The sequence below is a fragment of the Hesperophylax consimilis genome, chromosome 4 (assembly GCF_061612785.1).
Source record: "Hesperophylax consimilis isolate HC1 chromosome 4, BYU_Hcon_1.0, whole genome shotgun sequence".
Taxonomy (NCBI): domain Eukaryota; kingdom Metazoa; phylum Arthropoda; class Insecta; order Trichoptera; family Limnephilidae; genus Hesperophylax; species Hesperophylax consimilis.
The window spans coordinates 25,718,027-25,743,640 of record NC_142839.1 but is presented as its reverse complement, the minus strand read 5'-3'; the positions used below and the strand labels follow the sequence as shown (position 1 = coordinate 25,743,640).

At 38.9% G+C, this 25,614-nt stretch overlaps 1 protein-coding gene across 1 annotated transcript in view; it reads right to left on the bottom strand.

Moving 5' to 3' along the window:
- Positions 1 to 24,728, bottom strand: part of LOC149424428 (tribbles homolog 2-like) — a 43,661-nt gene extending 18,933 nt beyond the window's left edge. The window contains exons 1-3 of the mRNA XM_089631348.1: positions 24,534 to 24,728; positions 23,754 to 24,285; positions 15,876 to 16,165 (exon numbers count right to left, since the gene is read on the bottom strand). Coding sequence (XP_089487474.1) covers positions 15,876 to 16,165; positions 23,754 to 24,047 — 584 coding nt within the window. The 5' untranslated portion in view covers positions 24,048 to 24,285; positions 24,534 to 24,728. The remainder of the gene's footprint in view (positions 1 to 15,875; positions 16,166 to 23,753; positions 24,286 to 24,533) is intronic.
- Between the last annotated feature and the right edge of the window lie 886 nt (positions 24,729 to 25,614).

The following is a 25,614-nucleotide window of genomic DNA, read 5'->3' as shown; positions in this document are numbered from 1 at the left end:
TCTCCGGCGGGTACGGTTCTATCTGGCAGTTTCGATAAGGACAAAGGATTTTGCTGGAAATGTTGTGTAAAGGTCCGCCAGGTGACGAGCGAGCGGCTAGGTACTAATGTAATGTACCAGTTATTCTGTATGGGACCTTCGTGTACTCCTGCGTCCTAGCGTCCTAGCCAGGTGGGCGCTGTGTCCTTTCCTATCCGACAGGACCTAGGCTAGGATTGAGACAGCGAGCAAGGCATGCCACATGTTCATTTCAATAAATTATATCAAAGCATTTAAAAACATTCAACATAAATTGTGTATAGGTTTGTTTTTTTTAGAGGCAGTCGATTAATTGACAGAACCGACTGAAATAAGAATGCATATTTAAAAAAATAAATACATTATATGATCGAAGATGAAGAGAAATAGATTATCAACCGCAAATAAAAAAGTATCTTATTTTTTATAAATCATCACATCATCAAAGATAAACAGATTTTATTTAAAAAATGGTGTTAATTTAGATTATTACAAATATATCATTTTTATATTAGTATAATATCTTTTAGCAGTCCAAAATTGCATTTATTAAACAGGATCTTATTTTACTTTGTTATTTACACAAGTTATTTAAATGGGGCAATTTAGCTATAAATATCGTGGGTAGTAATTTTTTTAAATTTATTACCAGAAAGTATCTGAAATATAAATAAAAATTAATATGTTAAACATCACGTTAAAAAACATACTTAAAATACAAACTGTAAATTATGTAACATTTTTTTTTTAAAGTTTTTAACTTGTCTTTACTATCCTTTGGTGTTTTACACGCTAATAAGGGCCATTTATTATTTACGCATTTTTAATTTCTCATGTTATATAGTTTATGTCTTGTACTATAAATTATATTAAGTAAAAGCCGAAAGGCGTTGATGATGAAAAGAAATGTACATTGAACGCTACAACACGCACATTGCCAATACGACCGGCAAAGGTGTTCATTACAGCGAAGAGTATTTGGACAAGCATTGCGGATAGCATCGTGCGAGCGTCATTATTCATTAGAGAGGATGGCGGGGTACACCGGGTACTTGGTTACTTTGTTGGCCATATTATTGCATCTCCGGTTAGCCTACTGTAAAAAGATGAATAAACAAGGGACCGGATATAACGGAGCGAGCGGAGGCTGCTTACTCCGAAACGAAAAAGAAATTACAGAACATAATAAGTAGCGGAACCATCTGGCAAACGAATGGTTTGTTCGCGGATCAAGGACCTAAAACACGCCCGGCCTATTGTCTGACTGAACCGATGTTCTTTTTTTTCGCGCAGGAAATAAACCAAACGCTTAACTCTTATGTGAGAAACAGGAACTGAAAAGCTCTACATATCGAGCGGCTAAATTAAAACTAACAGCTGGATACGAAGGTCCGCACTTAGCATAAAATAGTCGTACAGCGATTAAAAACATTATCTGCAGGGTTTTAGAGTGGATGGCGGGCTAAAGATTACCTTAGTAAAGCATTTCGAAACATTTAAGATAATACGATAAAGGCCAGAGATTACCTACCTGAAAATATATATGCGCTAATTTACGACTGGCAAATTTCATTCTCAGATAAGTGAGCAGATTTTGAAAGTTGGCAACAAATTCCTAACTAATGGCTCGGGTACACTAATAATAAAGGCTGGTCTCAGTGGTCTAAGTGCAGCACCGTCACAGTCACAGTCACCGTCAGCCACAGTCACAGCCGTCAGTTCGGGCCGCGGTGAGACGTGACGCAATGAATCACGCCGAACCTTGAAAATGATTTTTGAGAAGGTTGCCTCGTGGCGCTCGCGGCCAGCGGCGCCGCGGTAACAGAATCCGTGGAAATCACGACGTCCCGAGACTTGTAGTAAAAATTGTAAAAGTGCCGCATTTGGCAAGTTCAAAATAACTTTCACATCGCCTGCTGCCTTAAACATGAGCAAGCAACTTAAAATAGTCAAAGCACGAAATGTATTTTGGCGCTGGAATGTTTTTTTTAACAACCGGATCGTGAAACAAGTTTACGAGAAACGCAGAATTTGCCACTCTCAATGAAAATGTAATTAATATAATATTTCGAAGGTTAATTGACTAATTCGTAAATTATTATCGCCAAGAGCCACTAAACATTTTTTAAAGATAATGTAAAAAATAATAATAGATCAGGATTACAAGTATAAATATTAGTAGGTAGGCAGGTACCTGCAGCCGCAGTGAGATATCGGGCATCTCAAGGCTTCGCACACCAGAACACGAATGTAATCAGCCAGTGTTGGCTTTTCGCATTTGTTATAGAGGACATTGTGAGCGTTAACTACAAATAAACGATTCGATCAATAAACATCTCGTATAAACCAAGGTCAGTTTTAAGAACCACGACACGGAAATCGCCGCGGAATGAATTATCGCAGTAACGAAATTATTCAGACGCGAAAAAAATCCCAAGAATCAAAATATTTATACTGAAGTGCGTCAGTCTCCGACAAATGGTGGTCACGTCGTGAAAAACAACATATTTCTCGTGCCTCGTGCGTCACAGCAGGTAAAACACGACAAGCAACAAAACATCTATTCACGCAAATTTTCCGCCAATCGTTGTGCGGTTTGTATGGCCTGAAAAGGGGCCTTTTTTCTCAATGTCATTTTCCTTGCCCAACGATTGCCCATAAGGAAAATGTGAGAAAGATCATTCACGAATGATGTTACTATCAAATTAATATAACACATTCAAACATTACACTAAAATAATATGTTGATGGCCTCTAGTAGGCGATTGTGCAAAGAATTCTAAAGCAGGTACTTCTATATTCCTACAACTTGATTCCGTTAGTTTCCGCGTTATAAGACAGCCACATAAGTTCACTTAGGCCCGGTAGGTCAGTTAGTCCGTATCCTCGCTAAGTGCGACATTCCCCACGTAAATTTAAGCGGGCTAATCAGCCGCAGAATAGTTTCCTTTTTAGAGACGCTAGCTGTAACAAATATCAAATATGACGTTTATGTAAAAATGTACGTACTCAATTCTCACCGAAATATACGTAAATTGTATAATTATATCAGTATGGACTGTTACATTCATCGAGCGATGGGGTATTTTGATTTTATTAATTGATAATCAATCTAAAATAGACAAATAGTCTGGTAAGGTAATACCTAGTGTTTTTCGGCGGTTTGTTTGTCATACTACTTAAAATTAGTATCCTCGAGCATAACACCATGCTGATAGAAGTGGGGAACTTTATCAAAAACTCAACTAGTAAATTAGACCCCCCCAAAACATTTGACATTTTGAAAGCTCTCGATCTCCCGATGACGTAGGAGCATAGATATACCATTCACGCAGCATAGAAAATCGAGTACTTTCTTCTAATAAAATCATAGACAGTACGTGATAACATTGCTGATATATAGGCTTCCGACCTTTATACGGATTATTTCAAGAATAAACTTAAAATACACTTTACCTCAAACTAATTTGGTTGTGTGATATAATATTGTATACAAAAATCAGTGTTAAAAATATATGTATATGTACACACATAGGAATTTTATTTTCTAATATAATACATTTTTTAAACTTTGTAATATTTAGCCGTTATTTTTTACACATATTTTCATAATTTTAAGTTAATGTGTATGGTAGTAATCTAAAATTATTAATAATTTCCCTCCCTAAACACGAGTTGTTAATTAACAACTTGGAACATATTTTATATACTTACTCTAAGCAGACCTTATGCAGATCATTTGAAATGACTTACTATTGTACACTGTCATTGGACGGTTGGTTGTACTTTGTCATTACTTTGTAATTTTCTTAATATTGACCCCTGTCTACTGTACACTTACTGATGTTCTTACATACTTACTTTTATCAATATTTATTATTTGTTATCACTTTGTTAATAAATAAAAATAAAATATATATTTTTTTTTTAGTTCCAAGCCGCGCTAAGCTCCACATTCCAACCAAGCCGACCTTTATTAAGTCAACCGATATACCGGACCTTAGGAAATATTGATAGTTGGTAGCTAGTGCAAACGAGTACATGTACTTAAAACAATGATTGCGTGATTTTTAATTATTTACAGTTAGGTAAATATTATCTCGATTCAATATTAACTATTCTTCGTTCAGTTTCTATCCGACCAATCCGGCTATTATGATTTCTCTATTCTCGGTGTTCTTGATAAGATCGGAGTTCGGTGAACAATAATATGTAGGTAGGTATTTATTACATCAATAATCTACACACAAATAAATAAAAGATATTATAATATGTCTGTGGGCAATGAATATCTACAATATCCCATAATTATTGTTATCGGTAGCAAATTTAAAATGCTATTCGCGTTGCATCTAATCTTTGATTTTCAACCAGATGACCTCTGGGCGTGTAACGAGCAAAGGACACGGTGTGAATGTAGATTTTTCTCGTATGTAGCTGGCGTACGAAGATACAGTCTGTGAAGACATGTTCAAAAAGCCACGGCCGTTCAGATTCTTGCTGCTTTTTCTAGGTTGTTCTGCCGGGTGAAGTCAAAACAAATCACCTTGCGGTGTTCAAAAGCACAACTGTAGCGAATCAGTACAAGAATGAAGAAATCAATATTTTATTATTACTTTGTCAACCAGAAATTTGTCTTGGCAACCAACCACATAAGTCGGTTGGTAGTAGGTACACACTCGAGCGGTTGTTTGTGAGGGGTGGGTGGGTGATTGTGTACTGAGGAGAATTGCACCGAATTGCGGGAGAATGTATTAGCCTATTAGCGTAGTAGTTTGGATTGCAAATGTATCGCCCGGGGCACAAGGTTGGGACACGCCGGGCGTGTGGGGTGTTGCGAAACTGATCAGGCAAAAAAAATGCTCAGCCATTCTGCAGCGAGGCGACGCGGGTTCTTGCCGAGCCATATCATGTTGCTAACCCCCCCACAAGACAGACGATGACCGGGGATGTTACGTATCATAATCCTTTTAAAAACATTATAAAAATAAACATCTGTGTCGATACTTAAGCTATTTCGTAAAATTACTTAAAACACACAATTGAAATACTCATCGCTTCGAATATTGAATAACTTTTCCGGGTTCGGTGTTTTGAAGCCAGTCGAATACGCTGCGTCTGAAGGCGTGGGCGGCACTTATTACTGTCCGAGTAGTTGTACCATCAATTAGATTACATACTTAGCTTCTTTCTTTCAAACAAAGGTGGGCCTCATCTATGCAGTAACAAGCGGAAGAAATTAGAATACTCTTTATTTTAGTAGTCAGAGCACAAAGACTCGCGGTCATGCAACAGTTATTATTTATCGTTTTACAATAATTGTTTATTCACCCTTTATCGGGTTTTAAAAGTTTAAAACAAAACAACAAATTATGGCTTTACCGATAACGAAAACTCGTGCTATTAAAAAGTGTGATTGTTGTGAAAATTATCTATTAAACTTACCGACATGTCGTCATAATAATACGTACCGATACAAATCACAAATAATATAAAATAATTCAGTAGGTAGTTATTTATCATGATATGTCATGTACAGTGTGTACGAAATATAAAATGTTGCCAAAGGAACGCTCATATAACATTTTGCTCGGTTTCGACAGAAACTCTTTTGTAATGGTTTCAATTTATAATTAAGGTCAAATTTATGGACACAGTCTTGTTCTTAAATTTAAATTGAAGTCTTCTTAAATGCAATAGCTGTGAAGCAACGCCAACGTGCAAACGTGTTTTTGTTTTAATTTCGAGTGAGAAATAATAATATACATGGGTAGATAATAATGGCGAAGTTGCATTGTTGGAGTAGTGGTTAGAGGGCATCATTTGATTAGATCTCTATTTCCTACACAGTAAGTCTTCTGGGTAAATCGAACAAATAAAACCGTATAGCTGCAAATATACGTACTATGTATTGAGTGCGGTAATCAGAACCGCGAACTCGGGCAGCGCCAGCGGTCTCACTCGCTCCCACTTCCGAATCATATTATTTCCTCGGGAGGATTAGCCAAAACCTCCGTTCCCAGATTCTAAGCAGTTTGCTCAGTTTGCTGGTTCCCCTGAGGTGGCGGTGGCGGGCGGCGTTGGGAGGCGGTTTCGGCTCTCGCTCTGGCTCGGGCGGCAGCAGCGGGCCCGAGGGAGAGATGAGGATGGAAGACTGTCAGTGCTCTCCGAACTGGAAGTTCGGTGAACTCTCCCACCGAATTGCGACATGGCGAATATTGCATCACTGCACGCACTCCGGGCCACGGCCAACCGTATTATATGTACCACTCGTGCATGTATTCAAACGCTTCTTCCGAACGCTGATCATACATACTCCCAATATACGCTAAAATATACTTCTAAATTGCTTTGTTCACAAAGCGCAACAAATAATTATTTGCACTTGATTCTGTGCTCGAGTTTAATCGGTTCGCTGAAATGAGAACTGCGCTAGGAGGTTCCTTAGTGTTAGGTCTATCATATTTCAGAAGTGGTCTTGTGAAATTCAAATCATTTGAAAAATAGACTATGCAGTATAATTGTAGCGTGGCAGGGCTTGTAATTTGAAAGGGCAGTGTTTCGCAATGTCACTCGGCGTGTTTCTCACGTTGCACAATATGGGCACACGGTGCACGGTGCACGGAGCGCAGAGCATGAGGGAGTGATAGCGCTGCAGCCCGCAGCCATGGACCATGGCCGGTGGTCGGTTCCCGTAGCCAAACCGAACCGAACCGAACCAAACCGAAGCCAGTCAAGTCGGATGACCGACCGGAACAACGCAAGGCAATTTCATCATTTACTATTTCAGCAATCATTATTATTAACCTTCAGCATTCGGATGGCCCAGAGAGGGACCTGGTTTGTTTCATATTTAGATAAATAAAAATATTACTTGTAATGAATATCGTACCTATAATACTTGATATAATGGCATTGAAGGATACTAAATCATTGAGACACGTCCCGACAAATCAAATCACCTACAACACACATTCAACATTCGCATGGTAGAGTGGTACCAGGTTTGCCTTTCAAAATACATCACAATTAATAATATTATAAGCACGACTTTTAATGAATAAGCATTGAACGTTCTTGGCATTGAAGGACATAAAATGCGCGACGTTTCACAGAGACCACATCACCTAGTCACTGCGGACTCGCATCAGCCTCTGATGGATGACGTCATCCTTCTCAGTAGACATTCCACAGACACCACAACAGGTTATCTTTTATTTTATTTTATCCCTTGAATGATTCATGCCAGAGGCATCCGGGAGGATACTTCCTTACACGGTTTATGCGGGGTTCAAAAACCAGAGTCAATTGAATGAGGGACAGGCAATGCGACGGAAATAACACTCATACCTTATAATCTGTAAATACATGTTTTAAGGCGATGCACTACGTCGTGTAATATTTTAAATTGAGCCGCTATCAATAACAACCCTTACGTAGATGGCGATAAGGTTTAAATTCCCGCTTAACACCATCCGCCTGTTTTGATTTATGCAAGAAAAAAACATGGCCAAAAAGTGCCTTTTATTTTATTTAGTGGATGTTCAGGCATAAATATTTAATTTTTTCCGATCATTTTATAAATAACTTAATTTGCCACATTACACAATAAAATCATAACCGAAAATGGGTTCGTAAGTGGGAGATTTTGAACTTTAAAGCAGTTTTCATAGGCCTATTACATTATTTTTTTCTGGGCTTATAAAAAGACTTATCTAAAAAATAGTGGATTATTTCAAAGGCCAAGATGTATTCTACTCGCAGTATTTAATTAAATCATCTGAAACATTTCTAGGCGACCAAATTTTCAAACCAAAAACACACGTATGGCATCGCCTTAATTCGTTTCTCAAGTCCACTTGAGATTTGGTTTTTAAGGTTTGTTTAATGGTAGTTAAATTATCTCGGATAGCCAACTTTGTCAGGTTTTGCATTATCAGTTAGAAAAAAAATAACAAGAATTGAGAAAATAAAATATGAGTTGAAATATTATTTCGTAACTTGCATCCTTGCTAGTTACCTTCAGATAGAATGAATCGTTTGATTCTAAGGTTGATTTGAGTTTGAAAACCGTTAAAAACAAAGCGATTTGACACATGACCATCGAACTGATTTGAGTGTGTCCATCACCGGATCTGACTATAAAAAGTATAGTTTCGACACGGCCAGGCGAGAACCTCGCGGCTCGCGGCTCGGGCAGAGTTGGGCAATCCTGGGCGACCAACGCGCGACTTGCAACACAACACCAGGGCCGCACTCCGCATCGTTCTTTCATCATCTCCCGAATATCATCCAGCCAACCAGCCAGCGACACTGCACTGTGGACCAATGTCCCTCTTGCAAAACCCCGGCAAGCAGGCCTCATAACCATAAGCTCACCCGGTGTCCGAGCAAAGACACGAAGACGAGAGGAATTGGGAAACACACCAGCCCATACGCAGAGTTAAGTAAATCAAATAAAACGGTACCATACGCAGTTAACCTTACTAATCGAAAGATAAGAACCAAAAATGATTATTATTATATTATAAGCCGTTTGTTTACATTGTTGTTGTTGCGATTGTCTTTCAATGATTATACTTTATCGAAATTAAGCAATTAGCGACAAAACAAATATAGCACAATTTTTTTAATATTAAGTTAAAAGAAATATACATATTTCACGTTTTAACTTAAGGCGTTGCACTACGTCGTGTAACATTTTTAATCCAGTCACTCACAATAACACCCCTTATGTAGATAGCGATAAGGTTTAAATTCCCGCTTAACACCATCCGCCTGTTGTTATTTATGCAAGAAAAAAAACATCGCCAATGTGGCTTTTATTTTATTTTGGGGACGTTCAGGCACAGATATTAAAATGTTTTAAGATCATTTTATAAAGAACTTAATTTGCCACATTACACAATAAAACCATAACTTTACTTATGCTGGTAGGATGAGCTATTCTACAAAATACACCAATTAGTGGGATATTTTCTTTTTTTTTTTTTAATTTTTGTATGTGCTGCTTAAATGACGAGTGTTGATCGATATGAATTATTATTATTAATTACTGAATGCATTTTTCACTATCTGAAGTATAATTTGTAGTTTTTTCCTTCTGTTTGTAATAGTTTTGAGACTTTCCAAACTTCATAATATTTACAATTAACTAAAATTGTGAAACTGCATTTCAGTGAATATTTTTGGCTCAGCTGCTTTTAGCTTTATAATTCATGTACGTGCATATTTCAATAATAAACAAATATATTATATACGTAGTGGACTTGCCAACAAATTTTATATGTACAAACACTACGTATAGGTATACCTCCTCAGCGAGTAACACATTTTCGCAATATTGTATGTACTCACTACACTCGATAGGTGACACGACGGCGATTAAATTAAAAATAATCTTATCGCTTAAAATATTAATTTTGAGGCGCAATAAAGCGAAATAAACGTGGAAATAAAAATATTCGAGGACAATGACAACGGCCTACCTTAATCCTTTGTCATCTAAAGCCCTGTTCAGGTTGGCAGTAAAAAGACTCTACGCGTAGTTTATAGCTTTCGGGGGTAAATAAGTGATTTTTAAAGTTTATGTATACACGGAGAACACTTTCTGATCTCTTCAAATTATTCGTATTCCTGTTAAAAGCAGGATTGTAAGCCATTAAAGAATGAATAAATGGGTATCCTAAAAACCTTAAATAAAATACGATTGTTTTGTCATGATGTCCGAACGCGTGTGTTCATAAAAATCCTAACATTTTTGCATTTCGTTATGACTAATTCCGATATTATTATGAATTTACTTGAACACTTTATCAAGAAGCGGCTTGCAGTCCCGTTTTTAATAGGATAGCCAATAATTTGAAGAGCTTTTAAATAAATCAAGACTTTGTAGTTGGATATGCATGAATATGAGATGTCGGCCATGAGACACCCCGAGCATTCCGCAAATCATCCGTGACGCATCGCCTGCAGCCCCGGGTTAATAATATAATAAAAGATATTCCAGTAGCCTTCTAGACTTCTAGAAGGAGGCAGAGAAGAACGGAGGAGGGGTGACGTAGGACGTAGCGCAGTGCTCATCCAGGATCGGGACCAGGTACCGACTGCGACTACCAACACCCACGCGGGTAGACAGTACCAAACCGGTTGGAGACGCTAATCCAGGGGCGATAATACGCAACCGTGCAAATATACATGTACTCTCGTATTTGCTGGAGGACGTGCGAAAGCAGCCACAGTGTTTGCACGGCATCAGCTGTTAGTTACAATACGCTGTTTTACACAATTTTTATCATTAAAATGTTTTGTTTACATTAGTGCGCCAGAGATAAGATACTAAACATCTCAAGTACCTACTCATGAAGCAATACGCGATGGCAATGTGTATTTTGTGATAAAATATCAAAATAACAACCTTGTGGTGTAAATTGAACCTGCATCGTTACTTGTTACAGACTTGAGACAGGTTATCAATAAATTATTTTCCCCTAAGAACCCCACCTTAGTTGCAATACCTGCATTTCTTAAGAGCGCCAAACAAGATTAGAAATAGCCGATATATATATAGGGGTGACTTGTAACAATGAAAGGGGCTCTTTGTGACGCTTGAACTTCCGAGGGAATGTGGGAACTTTTCCTTTACGAATGAGGGTTGTTGCTTCATAATCCACTTTGCCCGATATAAGGGTAGGTTAGAGGTGCATTTAACCTGTCATGTGTCAGGGTGGCACAAGGAACCCTTTCATCCAAGTGTGGCTACTCCCTTCCATGCGTGACCCCAATACAGACAAATATTACCTTCAAAATGCAGTTGACAAGATGTACAACGAACACAAATGTAAGTATATTACAGCGACACAAATAAGGTATGTCTCTCAGTGATCAGAAATCTCGGGTCCGTTTTTTGCTTCATTGGGTGTTTATGTAGAAAAAGGTGTTGCTTAGAATTTTAAAGAGATTACGATTTTCATTCAGGCGAGAATTTCCGTTCCATTGTAATCAACAAAAGTATCCTTTTATGCTACCCAAAACAAACACGACAGAGATGATGAGGGAGGGAGGTAGGTAAGTACCTGCTCGCCGTAATATCGCAATCTCCCAGTTTCCTAAACCCATCCGTCATCCTCGTGTCTTTGTCCCTTACAAAAATATTTCCGTCACAAATTTAACATCCGCTTTCCGCAGATTGCATTATGCATTTGTCAATGAGCTGAATTGCATGCAACTGGACGCATTTCCGGCTCGGCCAAAAGCGGTCACATTCAGGAATAAATCACAATAGGAAGTTGGACAATTCGACCAATCATAAACACCGTCAGCAAACGGCATTTCAAATGTATTTTTTCAATTTGGAAATAATGTACAGGAAGAAGCGTTCGTTTGAAGGTCCGAGAGCCGCGAATATAGCACGTTCAGTAAACAAGAGCGGTGAATCACAAATTAAATGTTGCAACTTCCACAGGGCAATGTTAGGAAGCGCAGAAATATTCATAAAACAATGAGCCACACATCCGAGCAGCCAATTTGTTCACCGCGTCAATCAATAGATTTAGATCCGGTCGGGAGACGTAATGTCCGGTTGGCACCAACCGACCCAGACCCGAGCCAAACGAGATCAATCCACTAACAATTTAGACTTCTATGACTGACTATTTACTGGGTTTGTATTAAGGCTTAATTTGGTACGGAGGTACTCTTTATTAATATATGCATAAATCGCATTTGAAGTCGACATATGAAGCGCGGGGAGCCAACTACAAACAGGTTTGCAGATAATAAATAATACAAGCGGCAAAAAGAAACAAAACAGCTCGGGCGCAATACCAGAGCGTGTTGCGGGGAAGTAGGCCGGCTCCTTTGAGAAACTTATTCCGCTAGAGAAAGGCTTTTATCCTATTGTGAGGCAACAGTCGTATTGTACGGGTGCGTCTGCTATAGTTGCTTTGTTTGTATACGTTCCTCTTCCTGAGGTCCTCGGGAGATCAAAGGGGAGAGGGTCGGGGCGGCACTAACAGGCAGAATTGTCCCTTTGAGATAATCCTCAGGCTCTTAAGACTTCTCGAGTGCCCTCCGTCTCCGACTTCTCCAAGAACCGAGTGACGGCGACACGATGAATCAAAATGCCGACTCAAACGTGTGACACATTATTGCTTTTAATTGACAACTGATTGTGAAACATAACACATGCATGACGTAGGTATAACGAAATAGATCACAGAAAAGAGGATTACAAAACACGATAATAGTTGAAAATCGAGGTAATTGGTAAGCTACTGCCCAATTTCTCCGCCTATTAATGTCCCACAGGGCACCAATTCGAGCCGGCGCAAAACATGACGGAGCGAAAATATTCAAAGTTTTCGATGAATGAGCACGACAAAAGTCAGCATCCAAAACTCCCCATGAAAGAAAACAATTAGCTCTACGATATTAAATGTGAGTTTAATGAAGACTTTAAGAGTTAAGTGAGACGTTTGGGATTATTGGCATGCGCGCCTATGGAGACTTCCGGCGGATAACCTCCCGAGTTGTATGGGAACTTGGCGACGAATCAGCAATTCTTAATTCTTACGCTAATATCGTGAAACGCCGAAAGATAATGGAGGATGACTAAGGTTCAACAAACCGACAAATTGTGCATGACATTGAACTCGAATAGAAAGCGGATATTGAACTCGAGAAATTCGTGTGACGGTGTGGTAATCAATGATTCTACAGTCAACACGTACCAATAATATGTTTGAATAATTTATCAATAATGAAAGCGCTGTTCCTTTTTTTTTGCTTTTAGTGTTTCAAAACCCATAGATGTAAGCGATTCCTACATTAATATCATGTGGAAATTTAAATGAAACATTATTCTGTTTATTCTCATATTATCAAGTTACAGTAGTTTTCACTGGAATTGTGCGCATATTTTGCATCATCAAACTGAAGCTATGTTTAAAGTTTCTAGAAACACGATGAGAGCGTTTACATTTCTCATACAATATGAAGACCACATTATCAACAAGAAATATGACGAATTGGCGGGAAACAACGTCACTGCGCGACAGTGGAATTGTCTTCCATACGTCTACTGACGAGCGTGTTAACCTCGCGATTTCCTGTTGCCCGCTCTCAGGATGTTTTTAAAATTAGGCATTCGGGATTCATCTGACAGACGCATCCGCCGCCAAATTTACCGCAGAGATACGAAACCCGCGGCGGGGAAAAAATTGACAATGAATTAGTTCAGGTTGCACCGACCGCGTTCATCAAGGTTTCAACGATTATTGGGCAAAAGAGAGAATGAAGCATTGCATACACACATTTATTATCAATTGAGTTCAAGTTAAAATTTAAACAATGGAACAGTAATTGGTTGTGAGCTTGAATGGAGACAATCGGCTACGTAATAAAATGCCATCGGTTATAATAATCCGAGATATAATCAGCGCGAATTGCGCCAAGGTAGATCTGATATGGCAGCAGCCGCTGAGGACTTATTCGCGGCAGTTTTCCGACAGCCGCGGCCGATTAAGAAAATCTCACATGAAACAATGAGACTATTTATTGCACGTTGCACGGCGCGAGCTGTGGCCACCAAAATCGCGGTAATGTCATTTACATTGTACAATTCCGACAGCCGAACGGAATTATGCGTTACGGTCCCGTGAACAAGTAGCAGACAGGTTTTATGAAAACGTCACTAAGAGATCTTGGCCTCCTTACCCAAATCTAATAAAATAAATCAATAATTACGTGGAACAGACCTTGCGTATTTATTTTTGAACTCGAAAATTTGTAAAATTATTTGTGCCGTTTATAGAAACTTATACACAAGAGTGATGTTAGAAGCTGACTTGTGTTGGCAGAAGAGAAGTGGGCGCCGAGAGCTGTGACATTACATTGACATTCATTTGAGATTTTGAATCCTAAAATAAACCACGGTTCCAAAGTAATTATCTATAATAATTGCGTATTAATTTTTCCCAATAAATATATTTTGTCAATATTTGACTGAAAAGTGACAAAACAAACGATAGCGAGGGACTTTACTCTCTTCGCTGTTCTGCAGCATTACTATGCAGCGACGACCTCGTTTGACTTTCAACTTGAATGGTCTGTTTATTTGTTTACGCGTTGATACAATATCCACACCAAACCAAGGCATTGACAGAATACATTAACGGCATTTTATGCTAAACTTCTGTATGTAAATAGAAATAATCAAAATGGCTGAAGTCGAAGTTCGGCCAAAGGTGGAAGGATGGTGTTATGTAGTCGGTCACAACTCCTCGCTAGAGAGACAGAGGACCCGCCAAGAACCTTGGCAGCCGCGGAGGTCACCTAGGCCAACTCGTTTAGGCAGACACCCGGACCTAACATTCATCTCATAATGCGACTTCTCTTCATGTATCACCGGATGCTACGGAGAGTGCGGATCTCGCAGTCTTCTCATAATGCGACTTCTCATCATATATCATTGGGTCTACATGCTGCAGATAGTGCAGATGAGTGTGGAGCGGGACAGTAGCAGCCCGATCTCGCAGTCTTCTCAGTAAAATATAAAACAAGAACTGTTGAAAGCCGAGAAGGTCGGATATCGTGACCTCGATTTCATTCAATGGACGAGCGTTGTTGGTGTGCCTATACAAAGTAGCGTACTCCACCGCGTGCTTTCACAAAGGTAAGGTGAACCGACAAGTTTTCCCCTCCCGATCCCAAAACGTGGGTACCTAGGACCTACTCATTCTTCTCCTCGCCCTTGACCCTAAATAATTGATAATAACTCTTTGAAAAGATGCGCGATGGGGAGGATGTGCTATGAAATTTTCCCATGCAGGTAGCTCTTCCAGCATTTGTCAGAATTCGATATCGAGATCGTGAAAGGAGAAGCAAGGTATATTAAAGGCAGCTGTAATTTATTATAATAAGATGCGTTTCGGGGGGTGCATTTTAATGAGAAACTAAGCAAACTTAGTATAAATATTGAATCAATATTTGTGACACCATGTCTTGAGATATGCAACGTGAAACAATCTATACTTTGTTCGATGTAGAAAGTCTTCCAAATCGAAGCAAAATGTACAATACATATTGGTAAATAATACTTATGCATATAAACAACAAACCCTTCGAGTATAATATGATATTATTAAAAAAACGGCATTATGTAATACCACAACGTGTTTCAGAACCAAGGTCTCGCCTGAATTACCGAGGTTACCAATTCAAGAGTTATTGCAACACGCCTCTGATCAGCGAATGGGCTGACGTCACCTCTAGACATTCAAAAATAGCGACGATTACTGGTATTTTGCTAATATTAAGACCTACGAAAGGAGCAACGCCGTTAAACGTAACCTTTAGATGTTGAATATTATAGCAATACCGGGCTATGTGCAAGATCTCTGACCGATGTTGGAACTCATTCCGCAACGATTTCACGAGAATATTAAACATTTCCATAACTACCAGCCAGCACATGCCAGACTCAGAGTGCAATAGTTTGGGCTGAATAATTCACCGGACAGCATTTCATGGACTTGAGCAGTTTTAGAACGGGAGCCTATTACCTGCTGCCCGCTGCCCGCTACGAGCTATGGAGTATAGAGTACATATTTATAGAGTACGGAGGGAGCCGATCAACGGCCGTATGTGTGCCGCGTGTGGCAATCGTCCCTTGCTCAAGATTTGTTAATCGGTCAAATTCTCGCCAAGGAAAATAAAACGTTTTACAATTGAGAAATATTATGCTGAAACGTGTGAATACAGACCGACAGCAAATTAATATAATAAAAGCGCGTGGTAAGTAGAGTTGCGAACCTGCGAATAAAACAATACAAACGTGATGAAGAGTGAAGTCTTACCTTTGAGAGTCGGCGAAGACGAATTTTCTTAGTTTGAGATCTCTGAGGACGATGCCGTGGTCGTGGCAGGCGCGGACCGTCTCCGCCATCTGTCTGAACAGTCGTCTCGCTTCGGGTTCGCGCAATCGCTTGCGCGCGCGCACGTGCGAGTGCAGGTCTCCGTGCGCGCGGGGGAACACCAGGTACGTGTGCTTGTCTCCCACCAGCACCTCGTGCAGCGGATTGACGTGCGGCTGCGCGTCCAGGCGATAGTGCGCGGCCAGCAGCGCGCTGCACTCTCGCCCAACAACCTGCAATACAAACAAACGCATCACAATCCCGACTTCCCTGAGAATTTGCCCAATACGTCACGTTTGGCCATGTTTAGATAATACAAATGGATTTCCTTTTCAAAATGAATCATTCTCCTTATCGGTAACCTGGGTGGGTTATCGATACATTATGCGGAAACAAAGATATACCAGGATAGCTTCACGGCTTGGTTGACTTTTTCAAATGAAATTCCAGAGTCAAGAGTCATCGGTGAAAAATAGGTCGATTTTTGGCTGCTCTTCATTCCGTATTCGTGTCTGCCACTGGGTTGCTTACACGGCAGAATCTCATTGGAAGCGTCGCTTTGGTCACAAAGGAAACACTCTGGAAATAAGTGTAGATGATGAATCCGAGATACAAATATATTTGTTCAATTCGTGATGTCATCAGTCTTATAATATACGTAGAAAATACTTTGATCTTAAGCCAAATGAGCCCTTAAATAAATTATGCTTGCCTTATTAGATAAATCAATCCTCTCGTTCTAATCAATGATTTTCCTTTTATGCACTACATACTTAATTTTATTGCGGATCAATGGAGACTTCTTGTGTAATGCTTAATAATTAGTAGAAGAACTTAAAAATGAATAAATCGCTCTAAAGATCACGTTACAAACAAGGATACGAGTAATTTTAAGATCAATCCGACAACACCTACACGAAAATTGTATAATGTTATAAACGGTAACGAACCATAAACAATAAGCAATCAGTGTGTAATAAGGTACCTATGCTGTGATTTAGCAAAACACTGTTGGTTTCATACAACAATCTATCTAATAAACCTGTTCAAATATTATTTCAGAATAGTGTAGGATGGCATCGCGATCATGTAACGAGATAAGTTGCGAGATATTTGGACGAACAAGGAGGCATCCAGATATTTAAACATTTATTCTGGCTGCGCTAGTTATCCTACACACGAAACTGAGGCAATCTGCTTTACATTTGCAATAATGATTAATCTGTGTCGCTGATGACATTAGTTAATGCCATTACACAAGATCAAACCGAGCATAAGCAACTGTAAACAGTTGCAAAATTCCATAAATGGAGTGTAAGTCACGTATTGCGCTATACGGCCAGAAGGCGCTGCACTATTTCCAGGATAGTTTAGTTGGCCGATGTGGCCATTTACTAAATAAGGTCGTCGGATCCACTGTTCTTCAGCCCTGCCTCTCTACTCTGTAGTCTGCAGTGTCCTCATTCCCATTCGATTGGCACACTTTGTTCTGCGATAACGGCTCTTTGCTCAATATGGCTACTCGTTTGCTCGTTGACTCACTTTGATAGCAAAACAGTGCTCATCCTGCCCAACCTGCATCGGTGGAAATTTATTTCAGGGTTATCCCTCGACTATAGATAACCACATGAAATACCACGCATTCGCGCATTTCGTTATACTGGCTATGCAATTAAAACATTAAAAAAGTTAATGAAATAATATATCGTGTTGGAAAATATTACGAAGAATTATTGTCCAATGGTTTCATCGCGGGTGTTCATAATATTGCAGAGTATGTTGTAAAATACATATTTGCTCAAGAGCCCGAGTGGAGCCGAGTGAGCAGTGAGCACTAAGCTGGCTAGCTGGCCGGGAATTATTGCGCAGCGATCGCTTTACGAAATGTGCTATACACTATACAGTACTATACACTCGGGCCGCTGAGAGGTGGGCTGTGGATTTGTATCATGTAACCTTCCGCATTAGTGGCAGAGTTAATAGGTATCCGATCTGTAGACTCTATAAACGGCATGCAGAGCAACGTCTGATAGAACTTCCGTGATTGTAACATCTTTAATAATGATTACATATTAACTCGGGAGCAACACGCGACCCTTGGCGGACATGCGGCAGACAATGATAATTTCCCGTGTTATCACGAAGAGCGACGCGTCTCTAGCGAGAGTCCGGTCTGCAATCTTTACTACATACTCTGCTCTGAAGCGAGGAGCCCGCGGCGAGACCATCCGAGTAGGTATACGATATACGAGTGACTCCACAAGACCGGTCAAACAAATCGCGTGTAAGCCAGATTCGCCGGAGCCGATCAAATTTTGATTTTAAATTGAGGTGTGCTGAATTACGCACCACCGAAACGAATCCCCGTTTATAAAAACTCTTCCCAGACGAGGTATTTGCATTAATATTCCATATAGCGTGGGGGTTTTACTGTATCGTAATGTTTAATGCCCTTATAAATGAGCAGGCACCTAAAATGATCGCTTCAACTGAGCGGAAACAAAGGGAAAATAAATAATGATATTAAAGTTGCATTCCAACAGGGAGATGGGTTTATGCTCACCTATTGAAATAATCACTGAAGAGGAATAGAATATTACAGGCGAGCCCGTTTTATTGCCGAAGCAAAAGATGAAATGTGCATTGATACTGGAGAAGGGTTGAATGACTCGCTGGTCGGTGCTCGCTGCTAGCTATATGCATGCTGGCTGGCCATGGCGGCTGTCTGTTGCAGGACTGGTGGCGCGGCGGCAAGCACTCCGCACTGGGAGTAGGAGGGGGAGGGGAGGAGGAGGGAGGCCAGTGGGCGATCATATTATATCTTATACCTTGAAAAAGAGCGAGGGCCGGTCTTTAAATTTCGACGCGACATGACATTGAGAAGATGCTGGTTGACATTGCACACCGGTGTGTGCGGAATATCGTATGGTCCTCGGACAGTAACGTACACTTCACACTCCGGCAGCTGATTTGCATAATATTGTACATTATGTATAATACACACACAGACAGACAGACCGGCTCGGGGATTTGTGGCGCCACGGACACTCACCCATACAGACAACCGAGTCATGCAAATAATCCCGACATTATTTTACTTCTTCATAAAACGTCATCGATCTTAAGCGACCGATCCAAATATAAGTACCGCATTAAGTCAACCTCGCCATAAACCAATGCAAGTTTTAATAATGTACCTTTATTGTGCCGGCACGTATCCACACATCATGGAGTGCGGTATTTGGTAAAAACGAGTACGCTTTTTATGCTATTTCAAAAAACCTTCAAAGCGAAACCACTTCAAGGTCCAAAGAGAACGAACCGAGCGTGAGACGAGATCGTTACCGTTTTTTTTAATGACTCCTCCGTAAGTTCACATAATTGTATGTATCGAACTAGGATGAGTCTACTGCATTTAATGAGAAAAGGGCAAGATGGTTAATTTATTAAAGAAAATGAAAAATAAATTGCCGCATGTAAGAGCAATTTTATACAAATCCTCAGACATTCAACATAGCCGAGCGAATAATAAATAGTGTAAAAAAATTCAATCTTATTGTGTTTCTTAATAATTAATTATCTGATCCTTTATGTATAAAGTAATCATTATATTACTTCTAGTAATTTAATAGGTAATGAAATAATTATTGTTCATAAGGCACAGCTCGCAGAGAGTTAAATTCAGAGAAACATTTAGCAACATAACATTACCAAATAACCTTATTGCAAGTTCTCACATTATATATTATGATAAGTATTTATAGTATAGCTAAGGTAACACGGGTTTGATAATTCTCGATACGTGGGTCGCGGCGGAAAGCAACCACCATGGTCACGGATAGCCAACAATGTGAACATACCTTTATATTATTATTTCGTACTAAAAACCAATTTTATCAACTTCCTTTACTTTTTTAATTATATATTTTTAAATGTGTGTAATACTAATAAGTCAGAAATATCAACACTGAATTATAAAAGCTAACCCTCAGTTTCAGGTTAACCGGTCAGTACACCTTGAATGTGAATTTCTCGCTAACTAGGTTCACCATACAATATTCATACATACACACAAAACAAGGCCAGTGTATGTCGGTATTGGTTTCTCTTATACCTTTCCATACATTTGTATTATTATGTAAGAAGGATCTTTTAACTAAAAATTATACACAACATAATGAATTAAATTAAAATATCGCTAAGTTTACACATTGAAAATTAACTCTGTCGAAATTGCACGATATCTTCGCACGTTTCATTTCAATCTTCAAATTATTATACCACATCTGATTGCCAATGTGAAATTAAACCACAAAATTGACAATACGCATTGTAATCTAGATGTAATTTAAAAATATCGAAAGATATTTAAGCAGTGCAGTCTTCTATATTGACCAGTATGATTAAATAAGTACCTAAAATGTAATAAAAATATCATTATAAAATTTGGCAATTTCAAAAAAATGAACGACGAACTGTTGTTGTACTCGTATACACGTTGTCTCAATAGATTTGTTGAAACATAAAACCAAATTATAGAATAAAAAAAGGAATGATGTAAGATCGGTTATGGAGAGGCATCATATATTCAGAAAGGGAGTTGTAATGGTAGACCATTAATCGAAGCCGGGGGATAAAAAACAGAGCAGTTAATAAAAAGGTGTAGAACAGTAGCAACCCAATGAATAAATAATATCAGACCATGAAATTAAATTACATACATATAGGACATTGTATTATTTTATGTCATGGTTAGATTTATGTATTTAGGTAGGTACCGCTTATAAATATCTTAATTTTAACGTGTAATGCCATAGATAACACGGTATAGATAGATATAAAGCAGGCTCGATTAGGTAGGTACCCAATTAAAATTATGCACAAATTACTAGCCTCACCAATGTTGCTTTTGGCAAAGCGCTAAAAACGAATGGGTTGGTAGGTACCTACTTGATATTATAATAAAATTAATTCGGATGATAAATGAGTAAGCGAAATGATCTTTGTATCTGAACTTTGAAATAATTCACAAAAAGAAAGGTCAATGTCGAAATTACGAGAAAGATTAACATAAATGTTATTTTAAAATGAACTGGTAGGTGCATTATTAATATTGCGGTAAATAATAATGATCTCCAAAATATATTAGAATTCTTTGTGAATTTGTATACCTGGGCCGACCCTTATTTCGGAATAAATGGACGGAGAAAAGCAGGTAATTTTGTACACCTACATTAATAATTTCATTCAGTAAGCTTTTCGCTACTGTTCCACTGTGGGGAGATCGCCTTCAAGACTATAAAGCGTTCTGATATGGGTATGGTGACCGGTTGTTGTCGGGGCACAGGGCCGTAGATGAGGAGTTTTTTTTTGCTGAACTTCATTATTATTGAAATAATTTAACTTTACAAGAAATGCGGACAGTAAACAAACTAACCACGTGTCCCAATATTCAATAGGTAGGTTCAACGGTACCTACTTTCTTATGCCGTCAGCGAGATGATGTCAGGGGTAGGCAGTGCCCATCATGCTTAATCGCTATTTCGATATTTCAGGTTTGTTTTATACAATTTTGCATAATGACTCATCGCACTTCATGCCACAAAGACAACACGGTGATGATGATTCATAATATATGTGATAAGTGATAAATAACCCAACGTCAAAAAGCTTTCCAAAAACATAAACGATCAAATCAAGATAGATAATAATATTGTGTCGGAATTTTAGAGCCGTAAAGGACACGAATTATTAATTTGCTGAATAAAACGATTGCAATAGGTAATTTAATATACCGTTATAATGTTAAAGGCAACTTAACACCATGATACCTCTCACAAGTCGCTTGCAAGAGAGGAGAACCGACCGCAAAGGCCGTGACATAAAAACTCTTCAAATCAGTGCTAAAGAACTGCGAGGTAATCTCAAGCCACTTATTCATTGCTATTCATGGCGGATTACGGTAAATGAATACTTGCGACTACCACCAACGATTGTCCAGCCGATTGTCCAACATCTAGAGAAGTAGATTGGTCAAGTTTGGCCAGGTCCAGACTTGTAGGCATCGTTTTGAGACTGGTTATGGCTTATCCTGCGCGTCACCACAAGAGTTTTACCACCACTTTACTATGTTTTCTCCCCGTTGTTTTATAGCTATTATAACTAGCTAGGTTCGTAATTCGCTTCAATGAAGAACATAAATCTACAGCGCACCAACCAGCCAGATTAGTTCGCTTACAAACAGCGCGAATGCAAATTGGAGAATGGGATATCAGCTCGTCAAGTTAGCGTTTGAACTATGTCATTCGAGCTTGAAACAGTGTCATTGACCGAAATTGCTTCAATGACAGAATGGAAGTTAACCGAGAATATGCGTCGGTGGTCACTGGACGGGAACATTACTCCGCATTCTACCAACTGAAGTACTGAATTTAGTACTGCGGGCTTGAGAATAAATTGTGAACCTGTGTCCGTGGCTCGACACGGTAATGCCTAATTATAATCATTGTGAGAACCAATTAGGACCAAATTGTGTATTTTAAATCAATTAACTGGATTCGTGCAAGGCATGGGAAAAGATCAACTGCATAAAGGTACATTTATAATTAATCTGATGAGGATAAAATAGCACTTACTTTAAATAAACATTACTGTGAGAAGTTCAACGAGATGTCTTCCATAAAAGGCAGTGGTCAACAGATCATTATGTAGGCAAGGCACATAAAGTGCGTGGCTTGGGAATTCGAACATAAAAAGTTGATCATAAGTCAAAGCCGAGATGTAGACCAAAGAATAAACCGGTACAACAATACATACAGACGGTCAGGGCCAACCCTTCGGTCGAATCATTTGGGATACTGGGAGTATTCCGAGATTTATCCCCGATTCGCATAATACGGCAGGACGTGTTATTTTAAAATAAGAATACAAAGAATAAATTAAGCGATAAATCTCTCACGAACTTGAGGCAATTCGATGCAGCAGGCTGGACAAACCTGCTCCGGTGGGGCCACACTAACCAACCAGGTGCTTTGGGAACAATCTCCCACGAGACTCCCAAACAGTAGCCCCCTACTTGTTCCCCGTTCCCCAAACTCATTAATATTAATAATACTAAATAATATGCATTTTGTGAAATGAGAAATTGGAATCACAACAGTACTACGGGCAAGGCGTAGTCAACAGAAACCCCTGCTGGGTTAACATTGGAATCATTACTATACAAAAAGGGCAGCTCTTACAATATTGGTATTCGAGGACCATTGACTATTGGATACCCCTAGCTGGGCTAACTTTTCTCACAAAATCAACACGTGGGAAAAGGCAAAAGCAGTAATTCTAAATTATATGCACAATGCAATATAGGTTGGTAGGTATTATATCGTATTATTGTTTTCCACGTGTCAGGTTCTTCTAGAATAATAAAACAAATTCCAGCACGACGACGCAAATAATATTGTTAAATTAAAATTTGAAACCTGGTAAAATGGAAAACACACGGAAAATTTTATACAAACAACGTAATTTGTAAAGAAATAGATGCTGTAGATAGAGATGATGATTTATTTGATAGGTAGATATTACAAATAATGTGTAAAAGACAGCAACTTTTACAATATGTTTATGACGCTTCTAATCACTAGGCAGGCGCACAAAGTAGGTACCTAGCATAATGACAATGACACGATACGTTCTAATGACAATGTCAGTATTCGTTGTAATCGTTCTCTAGGAAATCGGGAAAAGGGGAATGGAAGAATGAGTGAACAAGTGAACGTATGGAATAGGTATTATCTGACGGTGATGATATTGTATTCTTACCTTGCAAACATATTCGTGTTGTGTTCTGACGTCCACGCAGCGACAGAGGGAGGAACCCTCGACCTGCTCCAGCAGCAGGTACTTATCTGCCACGAGGGAAGCCTGGAACGGGGGCTCCGGCAAGCAGGGGCTGTGCGCTGGGCTGAGTCTGTCCAGGGGGCGCGGGGAGCCGGCCCTATCCTCGGGGCACAGTACCCCGGGCTCCTCTTCCCCCTCGGGGTGCTTGCTGCCACCAAGCCGGGCCACCAGAGTGTTCATCCAAGAACCCTGATTAACTTGAGTTACGGTATCCATTATTATTATTCGTTTTCACGGCACTTCGCACTTCAACACTTGATAGCACGTCACTGTGTTTTATTCTGTACTGTTCACTCGTCACGTATTGAAGTAAAATTATTGACACAGTTCACGAATTAATTATAATAATAGTAAATTCACTTTTAACCAACTATTGTCAACGGAGCTGCTTTACAAACACAATTAATTACTTAAAGGAACCTAGGTATTTGTTAATCCTATAACAAACGTCAGTCTGAAACAAAATAAAAATATATTTTTAGCATTTTGTAGTAAGGACAGGAAAAAATTGCGTAAGCTACTCACGTTGCGACAAAATAAATGTGTAACAAGAATCGTGTTAAAGATTCACTAATGAAATAATATGTCGAAACGGATGTTCATCCGATGATTTCAAATCATACGAATACCCACACGACCAAGAATGACATTCAAAAAGTGGCTTAATAATTAAATTAAGATATAAATTTAGAAATGACAAACCTTCGTTGTTTCTTTTTGAGGGATATCGAACCAAAATTTGACCGTCTTTTCCGAAAACGGTGATAAAGACGACGAGTTGATAGAGCACGGAAACTGATGAAAATTAAATTCGATCAGTTGACAGGCCAATATTTTGGGCCGGTGTCCGCTCAAATCAAAACTAGCACTGACAAAACACACAACCAAACGCGACGGCCGCCATTACGATACTGAAATTTTAAATAAGCTGAATGTGTCGTCACAGAATCGTGCGCGCAACGTGAACTTGCGTGTCAGAATGAAGCGGCATCGGGTTCTATGCTTGTCTCTCTCTTGAATGCTTCCTAAAAGCTCGGGTGAAAATGAGATGGCGCTACCTCGTTGTAATATCGAAATGTAAAGAAAAAAAAATCTTTTGTCAGTGCTGAAAATAAAGGATATAATAATGCATAGAATGTCAGGCCACGTGGTTGATAATAATAATTATTTACCTGAGAAGATTACCTAAGTAATAATAATATTGGCAATTATTTTATTGCTTTATTTTTATTTTCCGATAGGTACGAATACCTAGTTGGAGCAGATTTTGTTTATTATTTAATATTTTAATTTTAATTACACAAAATATTATTTATATTCTTCACTTATGTATGTACCAAGTGATAAACTAAAAGCTTATCATTCCATGACGTGTCGCTCGGGGATTGGAAGAGAGGATATAGAGCCACGGTTCTGGCAAATTCTTTTATCACTTTAAATTTTCTGATGAAATAAAAATTATAATGTCTTACAAGTTTACAAGACCTACAAGAAACACAATAAAACACACACACACAACCTAACCTAACCTAACCCACCTTTAAAATAATACTTATTTATTTATTTCGCCCTTAGGATTTTTACAAAATATATGTATACAAATTTATTCTACAATGTATGTATGTACTTTACATAAATATTTTTTCTTTCGGATATTATTGTAAATTATATACTTGTTGTATTGTACTTAATTACGGAAAATACCCAAACCATACAACCTGATTTGAAGAAAATAAAATAAACGCTAAAATATTACAGACAGTTACCTAACCTACTACCTATC